The 13,019-nt window shown below is 38.0% G+C and overlaps 1 protein-coding gene across 1 annotated transcript in view; it reads left to right on the top strand.

Moving 5' to 3' along the window:
• The window catches only part of LOC128657161 (zinc finger protein OZF-like), a 54,442-nt gene extending 51,747 nt beyond the window's left edge, over nt 1-2,695 (top strand). Inside the window, exon 6 of the mRNA XM_053711402.1 lies at nt 548-2,695. Coding sequence (XP_053567377.1) covers nt 548-1,566 — 1,019 coding nt within the window. The 3' untranslated portion in view covers nt 1,567-2,695. The remainder of the gene's footprint in view (nt 1-547) is intronic.
• The last annotated feature ends 10,324 nt before the right edge of the window (nt 2,696-13,019 follow it).

The following is a 13,019-nucleotide window of genomic DNA, read 5'->3' as shown; positions in this document are numbered from 1 at the left end:
ACAATCATATCTGGCGTCTGTTCATTTCCCTCAGGAGATATTGATGCCAATATGCGCTTATGTTAATGTAAGCTTTGTTGGTGATAATATTTTTTCGGTAGATGTGATACTTATATGTTTGTGATGGGGCCGTTTTCTTTTGTTGTTTTAGAGTTATCCTTGTTTTAACTACAAGCACACAAAAAGTAGTTATAAAAATTTGTTTTGGGGCTAAAATAATTGTATTACTGAAATTTTCTGAGATCACAATTTTAAAAGGCTCTAAATAATACATTTAAGAAAAATAATAGGTACAAAAGTACAACATTAATTTTAGTTTAGTTCAGTGATTGGTGTATATGGTATATTTGTGAGTCCTTTAAAAATAGTCACTGATGTCCAGTAAACTGTTGTTAAGCCTTAGCATGGAGCTGGGTAAAAGTGTAGGGGTTACGGAAAGTCCCCTACCTTTGTAGTATACACTAACTTAGAACAGTTAAAATTTCTCATGATTAAATATTTATTTATTAATAAATAACGTTACTTCCATTGTCTTTCTTATTGACAGGTGAATTCACAAATCACAATAATCCTAGTCATGATCAGAGTGCAGATGCTTCTTTAAATCTTCATCAAAGAAGCCAAGTGGGAAATTTATGTTCTGAATGTGGGAAATATTTTCTCAAGAAATCATATCTTTATAGACATCTGAAAGTTCATAAAGGAGAAAAACCATTTTCCTGTTCTATATGTGGGACATGTTTTAACCGTAAAGGGAATCTTGTTGTTCATCAGAAAATTCATACAGGAGAAAAAGAAAAGTCATGTTCTGTATGTGGGAAATGTTTTACTCGGAAGTCGTATCTTATTGTCCATCAGAAAATTCATACAGGAGAGAGAGAATTTTCATGTTCTGAATGTGGGAAATATTTTCTCAAGAAATCATATCTTTATAGACATCTGAAAGTTCATAAAGGAGAAAAACCATTTTCCTGTTCTATATGTGGGACATGTTTTAACCGTAAAGGGAATCTTGTTGTTCATCAGAAAATTCATACAGGAGAAAAAGAAAAGTCATGTTCTGTATGTGGGAAATGTTTTACTCGGAAGTCGTATCTTATTGTCCATCAGAAAATTCATACAGGAGAGAGAGAATTTTCATGTTCTGACTGTGGGAAATGTTTTACTCAGAAATCAAATCTTATTACGCATCAGAAAATTCATACAGGAGAGAAAGAATTTTCATGTTCTGACTGTGGGAAATGTTTTACTCGGAAGTCGTATCTTATTGTCCATCAGAAAAGTCATACAGGAGAGAGAGCATTTTCATGTTCTGACTGTGGGAAATGTTTTACTCTAAAATCACATCTCATTGATCATCAGAAAATTCATACAGGAGAGAGAGCATTTTCATGTTCTGACTGTGGGAAATGTTTTACTCAGAAATCAAATCTTATTATGCATCAGAAAATTCATACAGGAGAGAGAGGATTTTCATGTTCTGACTGTGGGAAATGTTTTACTCAGAAATCACATCTTATTACGCATCAGAAAATTCATACAGGAGAGAGAATTTTCATGTTCTGACTGTGGGAAATGTTTTACACGGAAACTACATCTTATTCGTCATCAGAAAATTCATACAGGAGAGAGAGCATTTTCATGTTCTGACTGTGGGAAATGTTTTACTCGGAAACCACATCTTATTCGTCATCAGAAAATTCATACAGGAGAGAGAGCATTTTCATGTTCTGAGTGTGGGAAATATTTTACTCTAAAGTCAAATCTTACTAAGCATCAGAAAAGTCATATTAAAGGAAATAAGAACATAACCACTTAAAGGACCTCTCATTGCAGAAGAATTGCATAATAAACAATTGCATAATAAAAAGACAATGATTTAACACCTACTCTGAATTTCAAATAAGCAGTTGATTTTCTTCTGTCAAATTAATTTTTCTCCCATTTTCCGGCACCCTGGATCATGTGACAGACATCAGCCAATCACACACTAGTATGCGTAAACCCTGTGAGCTTGTGCACATGCTCAGTAGGATCTTGTTCCCCAGAAAGTGTGAAGATAATTTGATAATGGAAGTACATTGTAAAGTGTCTTTAAACTTTTATGATTCAGAAAGAGCATGCAGTTTTTTTTTTACTTGAGTTTCCCTTTAAGAGAAGAGTGGCATGTAGTTATCACCCACACAATACCTAGTAATGATAATGACTACGTTATCCTTGGGGGGGGGGGCGCTTTTGAAGTAGTTTGAGGCTCCTTCTGCACTGCAAAAGTTTACTAGGTGGCTTACTGTATGTATTTTAATAGCCAAGTGATCACATGGCACAAATAAAATGCCCTGTTGATGAAGCCGTCTTTGCAATTTAGGTACTGTTGAAGGCATTCTAGTCAGTTTATCACTGAGGTGACAGAGTTCGGAATTGAAATTGACCAGTTGTTTAGGATATGCCCCTATGTTATTATAAAAAATGCAAAAGCCCTTGTCTGGATTAGGAGTGCCCCCCCTTGTTGCATACAATGATAACACTACATTTTTTTTTTCATTTTTGATGTTTAATTGCTAAATTATATATTATAAATATATTCTCTATTTATGCTATGATCCAGAACAGTTTTGACTAGAGTTGAGAAAAAAAAAATATTTTTACACTGTATTGTTTATGACCTTATTTATTAAAATGGTTCTAAAAACAAAAATATGCTGTTTTTTTTTTTTTTTTACCTTTTGATGCAGAGTCCTCATATAAAATAATAGTATAGTTTGGGTGTGTTTCTCATTGGAAAATTACTTCTAGTAGGGCTTAATTAAATGTAAGCAGATTTTAAAAGCTCAAAACATCTCAGCACAGGGGTGTGAAATGTTCCGCAGCTAAGGGGTGAACACGACATGAAACACATTGAAATATAAAATATTTAATTGTGTTTATTAGGACTACTTTGTAATATACTTTCATTTTTTCATTTGCGTGGATCCATGGATGTAATAACCACTGTAATAAGGATAATTAAGACACCCTCCTTTAGCAACCACATGATCAAACCAAACAGGTATGTTTAGTTCAGTGGAGTAAATAGCTCTATTTGTGTCCATCAAGCTGAAGAAGCCATTTATATTTTTATGGGCCGAAAAACATCTTCTAACCTGTACAACATTCAGGTGAACCAGAGACCTTATTGCCTTGACACAGCTCACCATTCCTTTGATATTGTGGGTGTTGTTGTAATCTTAAAGAAACTCATTACACATGATCACAAAATACTGAATCATATTTCTTGTTAAAGGGACAGTTTACTCAAACATTTTCTCCCCTTTAATTTGTTCCCAATGATCCACTTTACCTGCTGGAGTTTATTAAATTGTTTACAAGTAGCTCCTTTACCCTTATATTGGCATTTGAAATTGTTAATTTAGCATGTGGTATCCCCACCTATTCTGAAAGTTTGTGGCCGCGCGTACCAGCTATAGATAAGCTTTGTAAACACAGCCAGCAGAAGAAATTACACTCCCAGTGTGATAAAGCAGAGATAAGGTAATAAAATGTTGATTTTCCATTGTTCTCTCAAAGTATTGGTGATTGTTTTAAGGACAGATATAAGATAAAGAAGCAGGTATATGTGCACAATGTGATACAGTAATGAGATCTGATTATACCTACAAGCTCAACCCATTTTATTAGGCTGTGGCTTCAAAACACAAAATCAGAGCTTTAATATACAGAAATAAACCTTAAAAAGCTAATTTTCATACATTTTTTACTCCGCAGTTGGTAAAAAAAGCTATTGTAAACACATTAAGGGAAAAACTATTTTACAGTATACTGTCCCTTTAAGTCTGCTATACTCTTCTGGTGACATAAATAAGCCTGATCCAGAAACCATTTGTTACATATCCATTTTATCTGGGGGGGGTCTATGGAAAATTGTGCACCATATGATATCTAATAAAATTTAATTTGGAAGGTAGTGCCAACCACTAAAGCATCAGGACACAGTTTGAAGGAGCTCCTACTCCATTTTACCTACTTGGTTTAGTTAGCATATCCATGTGAAGTTTTATTCCAGCAAGTCTGAAAGCATGTAACAAGTCTTCATACCTGACCTATGTTCTTTAGTGAAACTGTGTGGTTCCCAAGAGAGTCCATTACTTCTGCAACGTTGCCTATTTGTTTCAATCAACGGTGACCAGAGTCTATGCTGCCACAAATAACCTCCCAGGAGACTGGGTTATCGAGCAGTGAGACTCATAATAGCATAAGTAAAATTGCATCAAATATTTAGCTCCAGAGTTATATTTTAAACTTGAGCACTCCCTGAAAGGTTTCCAGAAATTTTCCAGAGCTATTTAGTTCCTCTTTGATGGTTTTGAGAGGAGGGTCTGCAAGAGTATTGATCGCCTAGTTTTATGTTGTTGGCGGGAGAAAGCTATTTAGCCCCTACTTCTGAGGTGGCTGGGGAAGACCCCAATCCGCTATACAGCATAGAAAACAACTTCAGATTTCCTGCACTAAGACCTCTGGATAACATGTCACAGGTTCCTAAAACCGGGAATGTAGAACAAAGTACGCCTAAGCAACTCCCCAAGATTCCTTCTTTGCCCCCCCCCCCCTGTACTACAGAAAAGTTTGTAAACTTTGCTGAGAATGGCTTAGAGGTGGAAGAAGGGTCACTTGTCAGTTTGCTATCTACAGACAGGGGGATGCTACTTGGGAGTGTAATGATTTGGTACACTTTTGATATTCCGGGGACAGCGGCCGGCTCCCTGGTTCACCAACTGGATGCACTCCAAAAAGGGACAGTTGCAACTATGGAGGGTGGGACCAACACAACCTAAACTGTTCTGGCAGTCCTGTGTAACAGTGTCATCTGTGAAATTTTTATGATACCCTTTATTGCACTTGACTGGAGGAAATATAATGGGCCTGAGATCCTGGATGTCTTGCATATGGTAAGGCCGTCTGTATTTCTCCCAAGAGATTGCTTTCCTTTGTTAACACGGCAGGCTCCTTGAATCCCAGCTATTTTTTTTATAAAGGCTAAACGTTTCATTCTTTAAGCCTTTAATTGCTCTATATATTTTTTTTAGCTTTGCAGCTTTTTAGTGACTCGTAGAGCTGTTAAATGAGTTAACCCCTCATTAATGTTTGGAGACTATCCATTGCTTTAAATCAGGGGTTTTCAAGGTCTTATGCTATGGGCCTCCCCTCTTATAAAATTTATGAGACAGCAACCCCCCCCCACACACAGAAATATTTTTACTTAATTTTTTTTCTCTTGTAAATTGTAATATTTATTTTTAGATTTAAAGTGATGGTAAACAATGTATTTATTGATGCTGCCATTATAAAGTTTAGCAAATATTAAGTAAAAGTATAAAAAAAAAATTTAAGTAGTATTTCCAAACCCTTATTTTTTTTTTTACATATTTTCTTAGTGGTCACGTGCGCTGCAAAATCGGCCCCGCTTTTTTGTCCCTTTTTTTTTTTTTTATCATGATCCACCAATCCTAAACTGAGTCAGCTGCCTGGCAGTTTTCTATGAGTAAACAGACCGGAAAATCACATCCATACTCCCGCTCTCTATTCCTGCAACCCCACAAAGTCAGCCATGCTCGTTCATATGAATTTTCACTCATGCGTGCTAATTGTAGTGGGCATAACATAGTGACGCAATTGCAAACACTGAATTGTAGATACTGTTACAATTCAGTGTTTACTTGAAAGAAACCCAGTGACAAAATTAGAGCATGCGCTTTGTAACAAGTAGCACATTGAGTGATGTCAGTAACTCCGCTTAGTACAGCCAAATTATGTAACGTGCCAATAGATCAATCCACCATGTACGTCACGGAAAGGAATAATGGAGTTTCTAAGTGGGAGGAGGGAAGCTGTTGATGGACAGGTAATGAAATGTATTATTTTGAAGAAAAATAAAAAAAATTGTAAAAATAAATAATATTGCTATTAGCATCTTAAAAATTATTAGAATACATGCATATAAGATTAGTGATAGTTTACCATCACTTTAATGTGGGGAATTTACATCTGATCCAAGGTTTACAAACAGCTCTTAAGAGCGGTTACTGCTCAACCAAATGAGTGCTTCACTCACGCTTAAATTTGCACTTTTACTCCTGTGTTAAACTCAAGTTACCGATCAAGACAAATGACGCAATGCAATCTGAGCGATTCCAACCTCAGTGTTCCTGCTTGTGATTTCAATTGGATAGTGGGAAGTTTCACTGCTACCACACCTCCCCTTATCTGTCCTAATGCCCCCTAAAGAGGCCAGCCTCACATGTTAATAACCACAGACTTAAATAATAGCATATACAGACAATTATAATGTTATCAGAACTATATGTATACTTATTTCTGTGCTTTTGCGGTCCAGATGGGGTCTTTATGGGGACCCATACAATAATGACAGGTTGCCCTCCCTGAATTCCAACACATAGCAGCGTTACACTACTTAACCTGAGTTTGCTGAAGCTTATTGTTCTAGCTTATATATTTATAACATTTTTGTAAGTAATCTGTTGTTTTACTAATAATTCTAGGATTTCTTATTTTCAAGAATGACCAACTTGAGGTGTTGAGGAAATGTGCATCCTAGGTTATACAATTTCTCAGTTAAACGTTGGGGCTTAGTTGGATATATGAGTCATTGCCTTATGCCCATTACTATAAGGACTACATGTCTCAATAGGCTTTTACCTTTACAAATGCTCACAGCATGGCTTATCTTTAGGCTGATGTTTATAAGAATTTTTTTTTTTTTTTTGTTTAAATAGTTTTTATTGAGGTTTATGATAAAATGACATACAAATACAAATACAGGTGACACTTATGTAACAACGAGAAACATCATCATACAATAAGAGCTCAGTAGCTATCAATATCAAGTCACTAATAGTATAATATACAATAGTTTCTAATGACAGGATAAAAGTAGACGATAGTATGTCATGCATAGAGTCCCAAAACTAAGCAAACCTCATACATTTTTTACTTTTGTAACACTTGACACAACGGTTCATTAACAGTCAATAAACAACATTATATGATATAGACATAGATTGACGAGTTGTTTATTAATATCAAGCGAGAAAAAGAGCAACTCAACAAATGTATAGCAAGTAGTATATAAAAAAAAGGAAAGAGGGGAAGGAAGGGGGAAAAAAAAAAAAGGGGGGGAGTGGGAAGGGAAGAGGGGGGGGGAGTGAGAAGGGAGGGGGGGAGAGGGGGGAAGAGAAAAAGTGGGGGGGAGGGGGATGACTCCCCACCTCTAATTCCAAGTGTCACTATAGCTTTGAATCCCTACAGGAGGACCCACTGGCGGCCGGTATCCATCCCCCATGAGTGGTGTCACCAATAATCCCAACACATAAGGCACAAAGCATTTCTAGCACATGATAATCTCCCCTTCTAGGCATTGTCGCCAGGCTTCCCAACATAAACAATGAATCGTGATTTTGTTGTTAGCTGCAAAGACTGCGCATTCCATGGTTTCAATATGTGCCATTGTAGACTTAATCTGACTCCATCTAGGGCCCTTAGATTGGAGCCATGCCTTAGCAATGTTTAGCTTAACAGACATGAAAATATATATACACAGATACTTTAAGTGTCGAGGTATCTTGTCAGAGAATAAATGGAATAGTGCTGCAGCTGGCCGATTAGATTCCACCAAGCCTAGTTTGGTGCAGTAGTAGAATGCCCTGGTCCAGATTCTCTGAATCTTAGGACACTCCCACCACATATGGGCTGGGGATCCCACTTTGCCACATCCCCTCCAACACATAGGGGAATTTGTTTTGGAGATCTGAAATAAGCGTAAGGGGGTGTAATGCCATTGTGTCAGGGTCTTAAAATAGAGTTCAAAATAGGTAGTACTATGGACCGCACTTTTAGTTAATAAGGTTGCAGACCTCCATGCCTCTTCAGAGGCGTTAAAATGCAGAGCACCCTCCCAATGCATGATATAAAAAGACTTGTTGTATATAGGTGCTTGTATGAGGGTGGAGTAGGCAAGAGAGAACACCCTTGGGGCGAGATATTTTGCATCCCAGAGCTTCTCCCACAAGGTTCAGGATCTTAGAGGTCCTGAAGAAGAGCCCCAAGCACGCAAAAAGTTGCGTAGTCGAAAGAACTCAAAACTCATCAGGGGTGAGGGGGAAAATCTGCTTTGAAAAAGAGTGACTGAGAGTAAGCCCGTATCCGAGAACAAATCCTCTACAGTCTGAATCTCTAGTGCCTTCCACTCCAGAGGATGTGGGTCTGCTAAGGCCCCCAATAAGCCCATGATAGAGTGGGTCGGGGAGGGATGTGGAGCGATTCCGTTCCTATGGTGAATTTTATCCCAAAACTAAGTTAGAGGCTATGATGTAGTTTAGACTTAGCTCTGGTTTCCTGGAGTGTCTTGGGATCCAAATTAGATCCCGCAGGTTGAGTCCCTTTGGCAGAGACGCCTGCTCAATCTCCGCCCACCTACTTTCAGAAGACTCCAAACCCCTGTAATATGGGCTAACCTAGATGCCTCATGGTAGACCGCTATATTAGGAGCTGCTGCTCCGCCGGCTAGTATTGGATATGACATAAGTTTCATCGCCACTCTAGGGCGCTTACTCTTCCAAATAAAATTGTTGCACAGTCGCTGGAACTGTGAAATTATGCTCTTAGGTATAGGGAGAGGAAGGCACCGGAAAAGATATGTCAATTTTGGTAAGAGGTTCATTTTGATAGCAGCTATCCTGCCCCACCAAGAAATATTAGGTGAGTCCCATTTTACAAAATATTCTTTAAACTTACATAATAGGGGGTGAAAATTAGATGATATAATAGTAGAGATATTTTGCGATAGATAAACTCCCAAATGCTTTAGCCGCGTAGAGGACCAGACAAAAGGGAACCGTCGCTTTAAGGCCTGAAAGTCTAAATTGGAGATATTTAAAGTGAATGCTTCAGTTTTAGGGTAATTAAGTTTGTACATGCTAATGTTTGAAAAGGTTTCTAGTAGATCGAATAGTTTTGGTAATGATTCCAGCGGGTCGGTGACCAACACAGTTAGGTCGTCCGCGAACAAAACTACCTTTTGGGTAGTGTCATGCAGTGCAATCCCCTTTATCTCAACAGACTTCCTAATAGCTTCCGCAAGTGGCTCCATCATAAGGGCGAAAAGCAAGGGGGACAACGGACACCCTTGCCGGGTTCCGTTCGTAATTTTGAATTCAGGGGACAAAAACCCCAATCCTCTCACTCGGGCTGAAGGGTTGGAATATAACGCAAAGATTTTAGTGCAGATAGACGACGTGAACCCAAAATGCATCAATACCTCTCTCATATATAGCCAGTCGACTCGGTCAAACGCTTTCTCAGCATCAAGTGACACCGCAGCGCACGGGAGACCGAGCCGACCTACTTCAAAAAATATATTCAACAATCTTCTAGTATTATCGGGGCTTTGTCGCCCCAAGGTGAAGCCCACCTGATCCGGGGTCACTAGGCATGGGATCATCTTATTTAGACGCTTAGCCAAGATCTTGGCATATAACTTTGCATCTAGATTTAGAAGGGAGATCGGCCTAAAATTGGGACAATCGTCTGGGGATTTCCCAGGCTTAGGTAAAGTTACAATGGATGCCTGAAGGAATTCATTCGGAAAGTAACCCAGTTGTTCTGCTGAGTTGAACACGCGTGTGAGAAGAGGAGTTAAGCAAGCACTAAAGGTTTTGTAGAAAAAATCTGAGTATCCATCCCGACCAGGGGACTTCCGAGGCCTGAGAGAAAAAAATAGCATTTTTAACTTCCTCGATGGACACTGGAGCCTCTTAGGAAGCAACCTGTTCCTCGGAAAGTTTTGGCAGGGATAAATTAGATAGAAACAGTCTAATATCAGCAGCCCTAGGAAGAGCATGTCCTCCCAAAGTTTGCAAATTATATAGTTTTGCATAATATCTGGCAAACTCAAACCCTATATCATTAGGATTAGTCAATTTGCGATTATCAGTGATTAGATAGGGAATTCTGGCCTGGGCTGTTCTCTCACGCAACTTCCTTGCTAACAGGTAGTCAGGCTTGTTCCCCTTACGATAGAATAGCTTCTTATTCTCACGTAATCTGTCTTGGACTCTCTGATTTTCCAATATTTTAAGATGATGTTGCACTGAAGCAATTCGTGATAGAAGGGTAGGGTCTAGAGTTAGCTTGTGCGAATCTTTCAAGGACCTTAATTCTATATGTAGGTTGGCTAAGGATGTCGAGGATTCCCGGCGAGTCTGAACCTGGAGTTTAATGAATAGACCCCGTAAGTATGCTTTAAGAGCTCCCCAGAAGTTGAAATTATCAACATCTCCTGTGTCATTCAGTTCAAGAAAAGATGCAATCTCAGACTCAAACTTCTCAATCTGCCCCAGAACCGACAGCAACAAATCAATTAGACGCCAGGGGGGTCTAGAGGACGGTTCAGCCACTCCGTTCAGACATACAGTCACTGGGTTATGGTCAGACCAAGTTACCTCTCCAATGGATGACCCTCCTATCTTGTCTAAAAGCCAGGGGTTACTGAAGAAAAAATCTATTCTAGAATAGGAATCATGAACCGGGGAGTAGTAAGTGTAATCTCTATTGGTGGAGTTGAAAGAACGCCACACATCAAAAAGATTGGCCTGGGTCAGAAGGGTGAAGAATTTTTTGGAGGTGTCCACGATGGCCTTGTCTATAGGCCTATTGTGAGGTACTCTCTTATCTATCACTGGGTCTATGACCATATTAAAATCGCCGGCGAGCAATAGAAGGCCTTTCTTTACTTTGTCTAAGCGAGATAAAAATTTCTTAAGATGTCTAATTTGAGAAGAGTTTGGGCCATAATAAGAAGCTATAGGTGTTACCCTCCAGCCTACAAACCAAGATAAGGAATCTCCCCTGAGGGTATGTTTATAAGAATTTTTAATCCTTAACATATGTTTTTTTATAGTCCGAGAAACACTATGAGCAGTTTTAAGGGTGACATCTGAGTCAGATGTGATAGATATATTGAGAGTCATGTTGTCATTGGGGAAATTGTAAGTAGCCATACTAGGCCTATCAAGTAGGTACCAAGAGCTTTTTGGCTCCTACTATTGCCTTCCTTTTAGTCCTCCAGAAGACCATGCCCCGCTCTTAAACCATCAATATGACGCTAGTATTTATTTTTATTTGCAGTGCAGTTTCTATGCCTACTCCAGGTCATTTTATTATAGTGCCTTTTAACCTTTATATGAAGAGGTGCACCTTCCAGACTTACAGATATCCTAATTGTTGGCTAAATAAGTGGAATTGCATTTCTTTATGTTGTATATATGTGTTTATTATATAAATGTATATCATATTGCTAGCTAAAGAGGCTAAGCTTATCCCTCCGTATGAGACTTCTGTTATAGTTGTGTGCTACTTTACAAAAATGTGGATGTGATTGCAGGTTCCTTCTACATTTATATTAATAATGGAGTCCATAAGTGTCTTTAAGAGCTTGTTGAAGGAACAACTATTATGATAGCTGTAATATACATGTATGTTTGTCATTGCAGGTTCCTTCTGCTATATTCATATATAATATTAGTTAAAGGGACAGGAAAGTGAAAATGAATCTTGCATGATTCTGATAGAGCATTTAATTTTAAGACGCTTAAATTCACTTATATTATCAAACGTGCTTTGTTCTCTTGGCAACCCTTGTTGAAAAAGAACACACACATATCCTACACTAGTGGGAGCTAGCTGCTGATTGGTGCCTGCATAAATTTGTCTTTTGTGATCGGATAACTAGATGTGTTCATCTAGCTGTCAATAGTACAAAGCTGTTCCTTCAGCAAAGGATAACAAGAGAATAAAGACAATTTAGTAGTAGAAGTAAATTGAAAACTTATTTAAAATTGTTCTATCCAAATCATGAAAGAAAATGTTCATGTTTCCTGTCCCTTTAAGTCCATAAGTGGCTTCAGGAGTCTATGGAAGGAACAAGCAGTTGTTATGATAGTTATAAGGTATAGTTCTGTATAAAGTAAGGTCCATAAGCGGACGATTATATAAGTTTCCTTCAATTTGTTTATTTGAGTTGCAGTGAGGCCCAAAAGTGGCTGAAATAAAAAATGTGAGGTTTGTTCTGCTCTTTTAGGTAAATATTCATACAGACGTATCCTACAGTTTAGTTGCTATTAATAGTAAGCATGCCATTGGCTTATAATATTGACAACCGCAACAGACGTATTGTCTACATCTGTATGTAAAACTGTATATTTGTATCTATTAATAATATGTTTGCCGGCCGGAGACTAACATGGCCACAAGGGAATGAAGCTCAGTACAGCAATCTTTTGCAAATTTTGTTTTCTAAGGGCTAAATTACAAGTGGAGTGCTTATTTATTGTGTGCCCGTAAACGGCAAATTTGTCAGTTTCCGGGCGTGTGATAAATAACCAGCCATTTTCAAAATATACCCAATTGCCTACAAAATAAAGAATATTGTATTTTTATTTTAAAAAATTTAGCTTTTTTTTTTTTTTTTTTTAATAAAAAAACGAACAAAAAAAACTACACAAAGCAGTTTTTAGGGGTTAAAGTTGACGGGAGTGTGGCACGGAAAAGTGCCTTTACATTGGGGAACTGTGTGTTCCCTGTAAATATATATTTATTTATATATATATATATATATATATATATATATATATTATTTTTTTTCTTTCATGTAATTGGCAAGAGTCCATGAGCTAGTGACATATGGGATATACAATCCTACCAGGAGGGGCGAAGTTTCCCAAACCTCAAAATGCCTATAAATACACCCCTCACCACACCCACAATTCAGTTTTACAAACTTTGCCTCCTATGGAGGTGGTGAAGTAAGTTTGTGCTAAGATTTCTACGTTGATATGCGCTTCTCAGCATTGTTGAAGCCCGATTCCTCACAAAGTACAGCGAATGTCAGAGGGACGTGAAGGGAGTATCACTTGTTGAATACGATGATTTCCCTAACGGGGGTCTATTTC

Source organism: Bombina bombina, chromosome 4 (assembly GCF_027579735.1).
Source record: "Bombina bombina isolate aBomBom1 chromosome 4, aBomBom1.pri, whole genome shotgun sequence".
Taxonomy (NCBI): Eukaryota; Metazoa; Chordata; class Amphibia; order Anura; family Bombinatoridae; genus Bombina; species Bombina bombina.
This window is presented reverse-complemented; position numbering and strand designations above follow the sequence as displayed.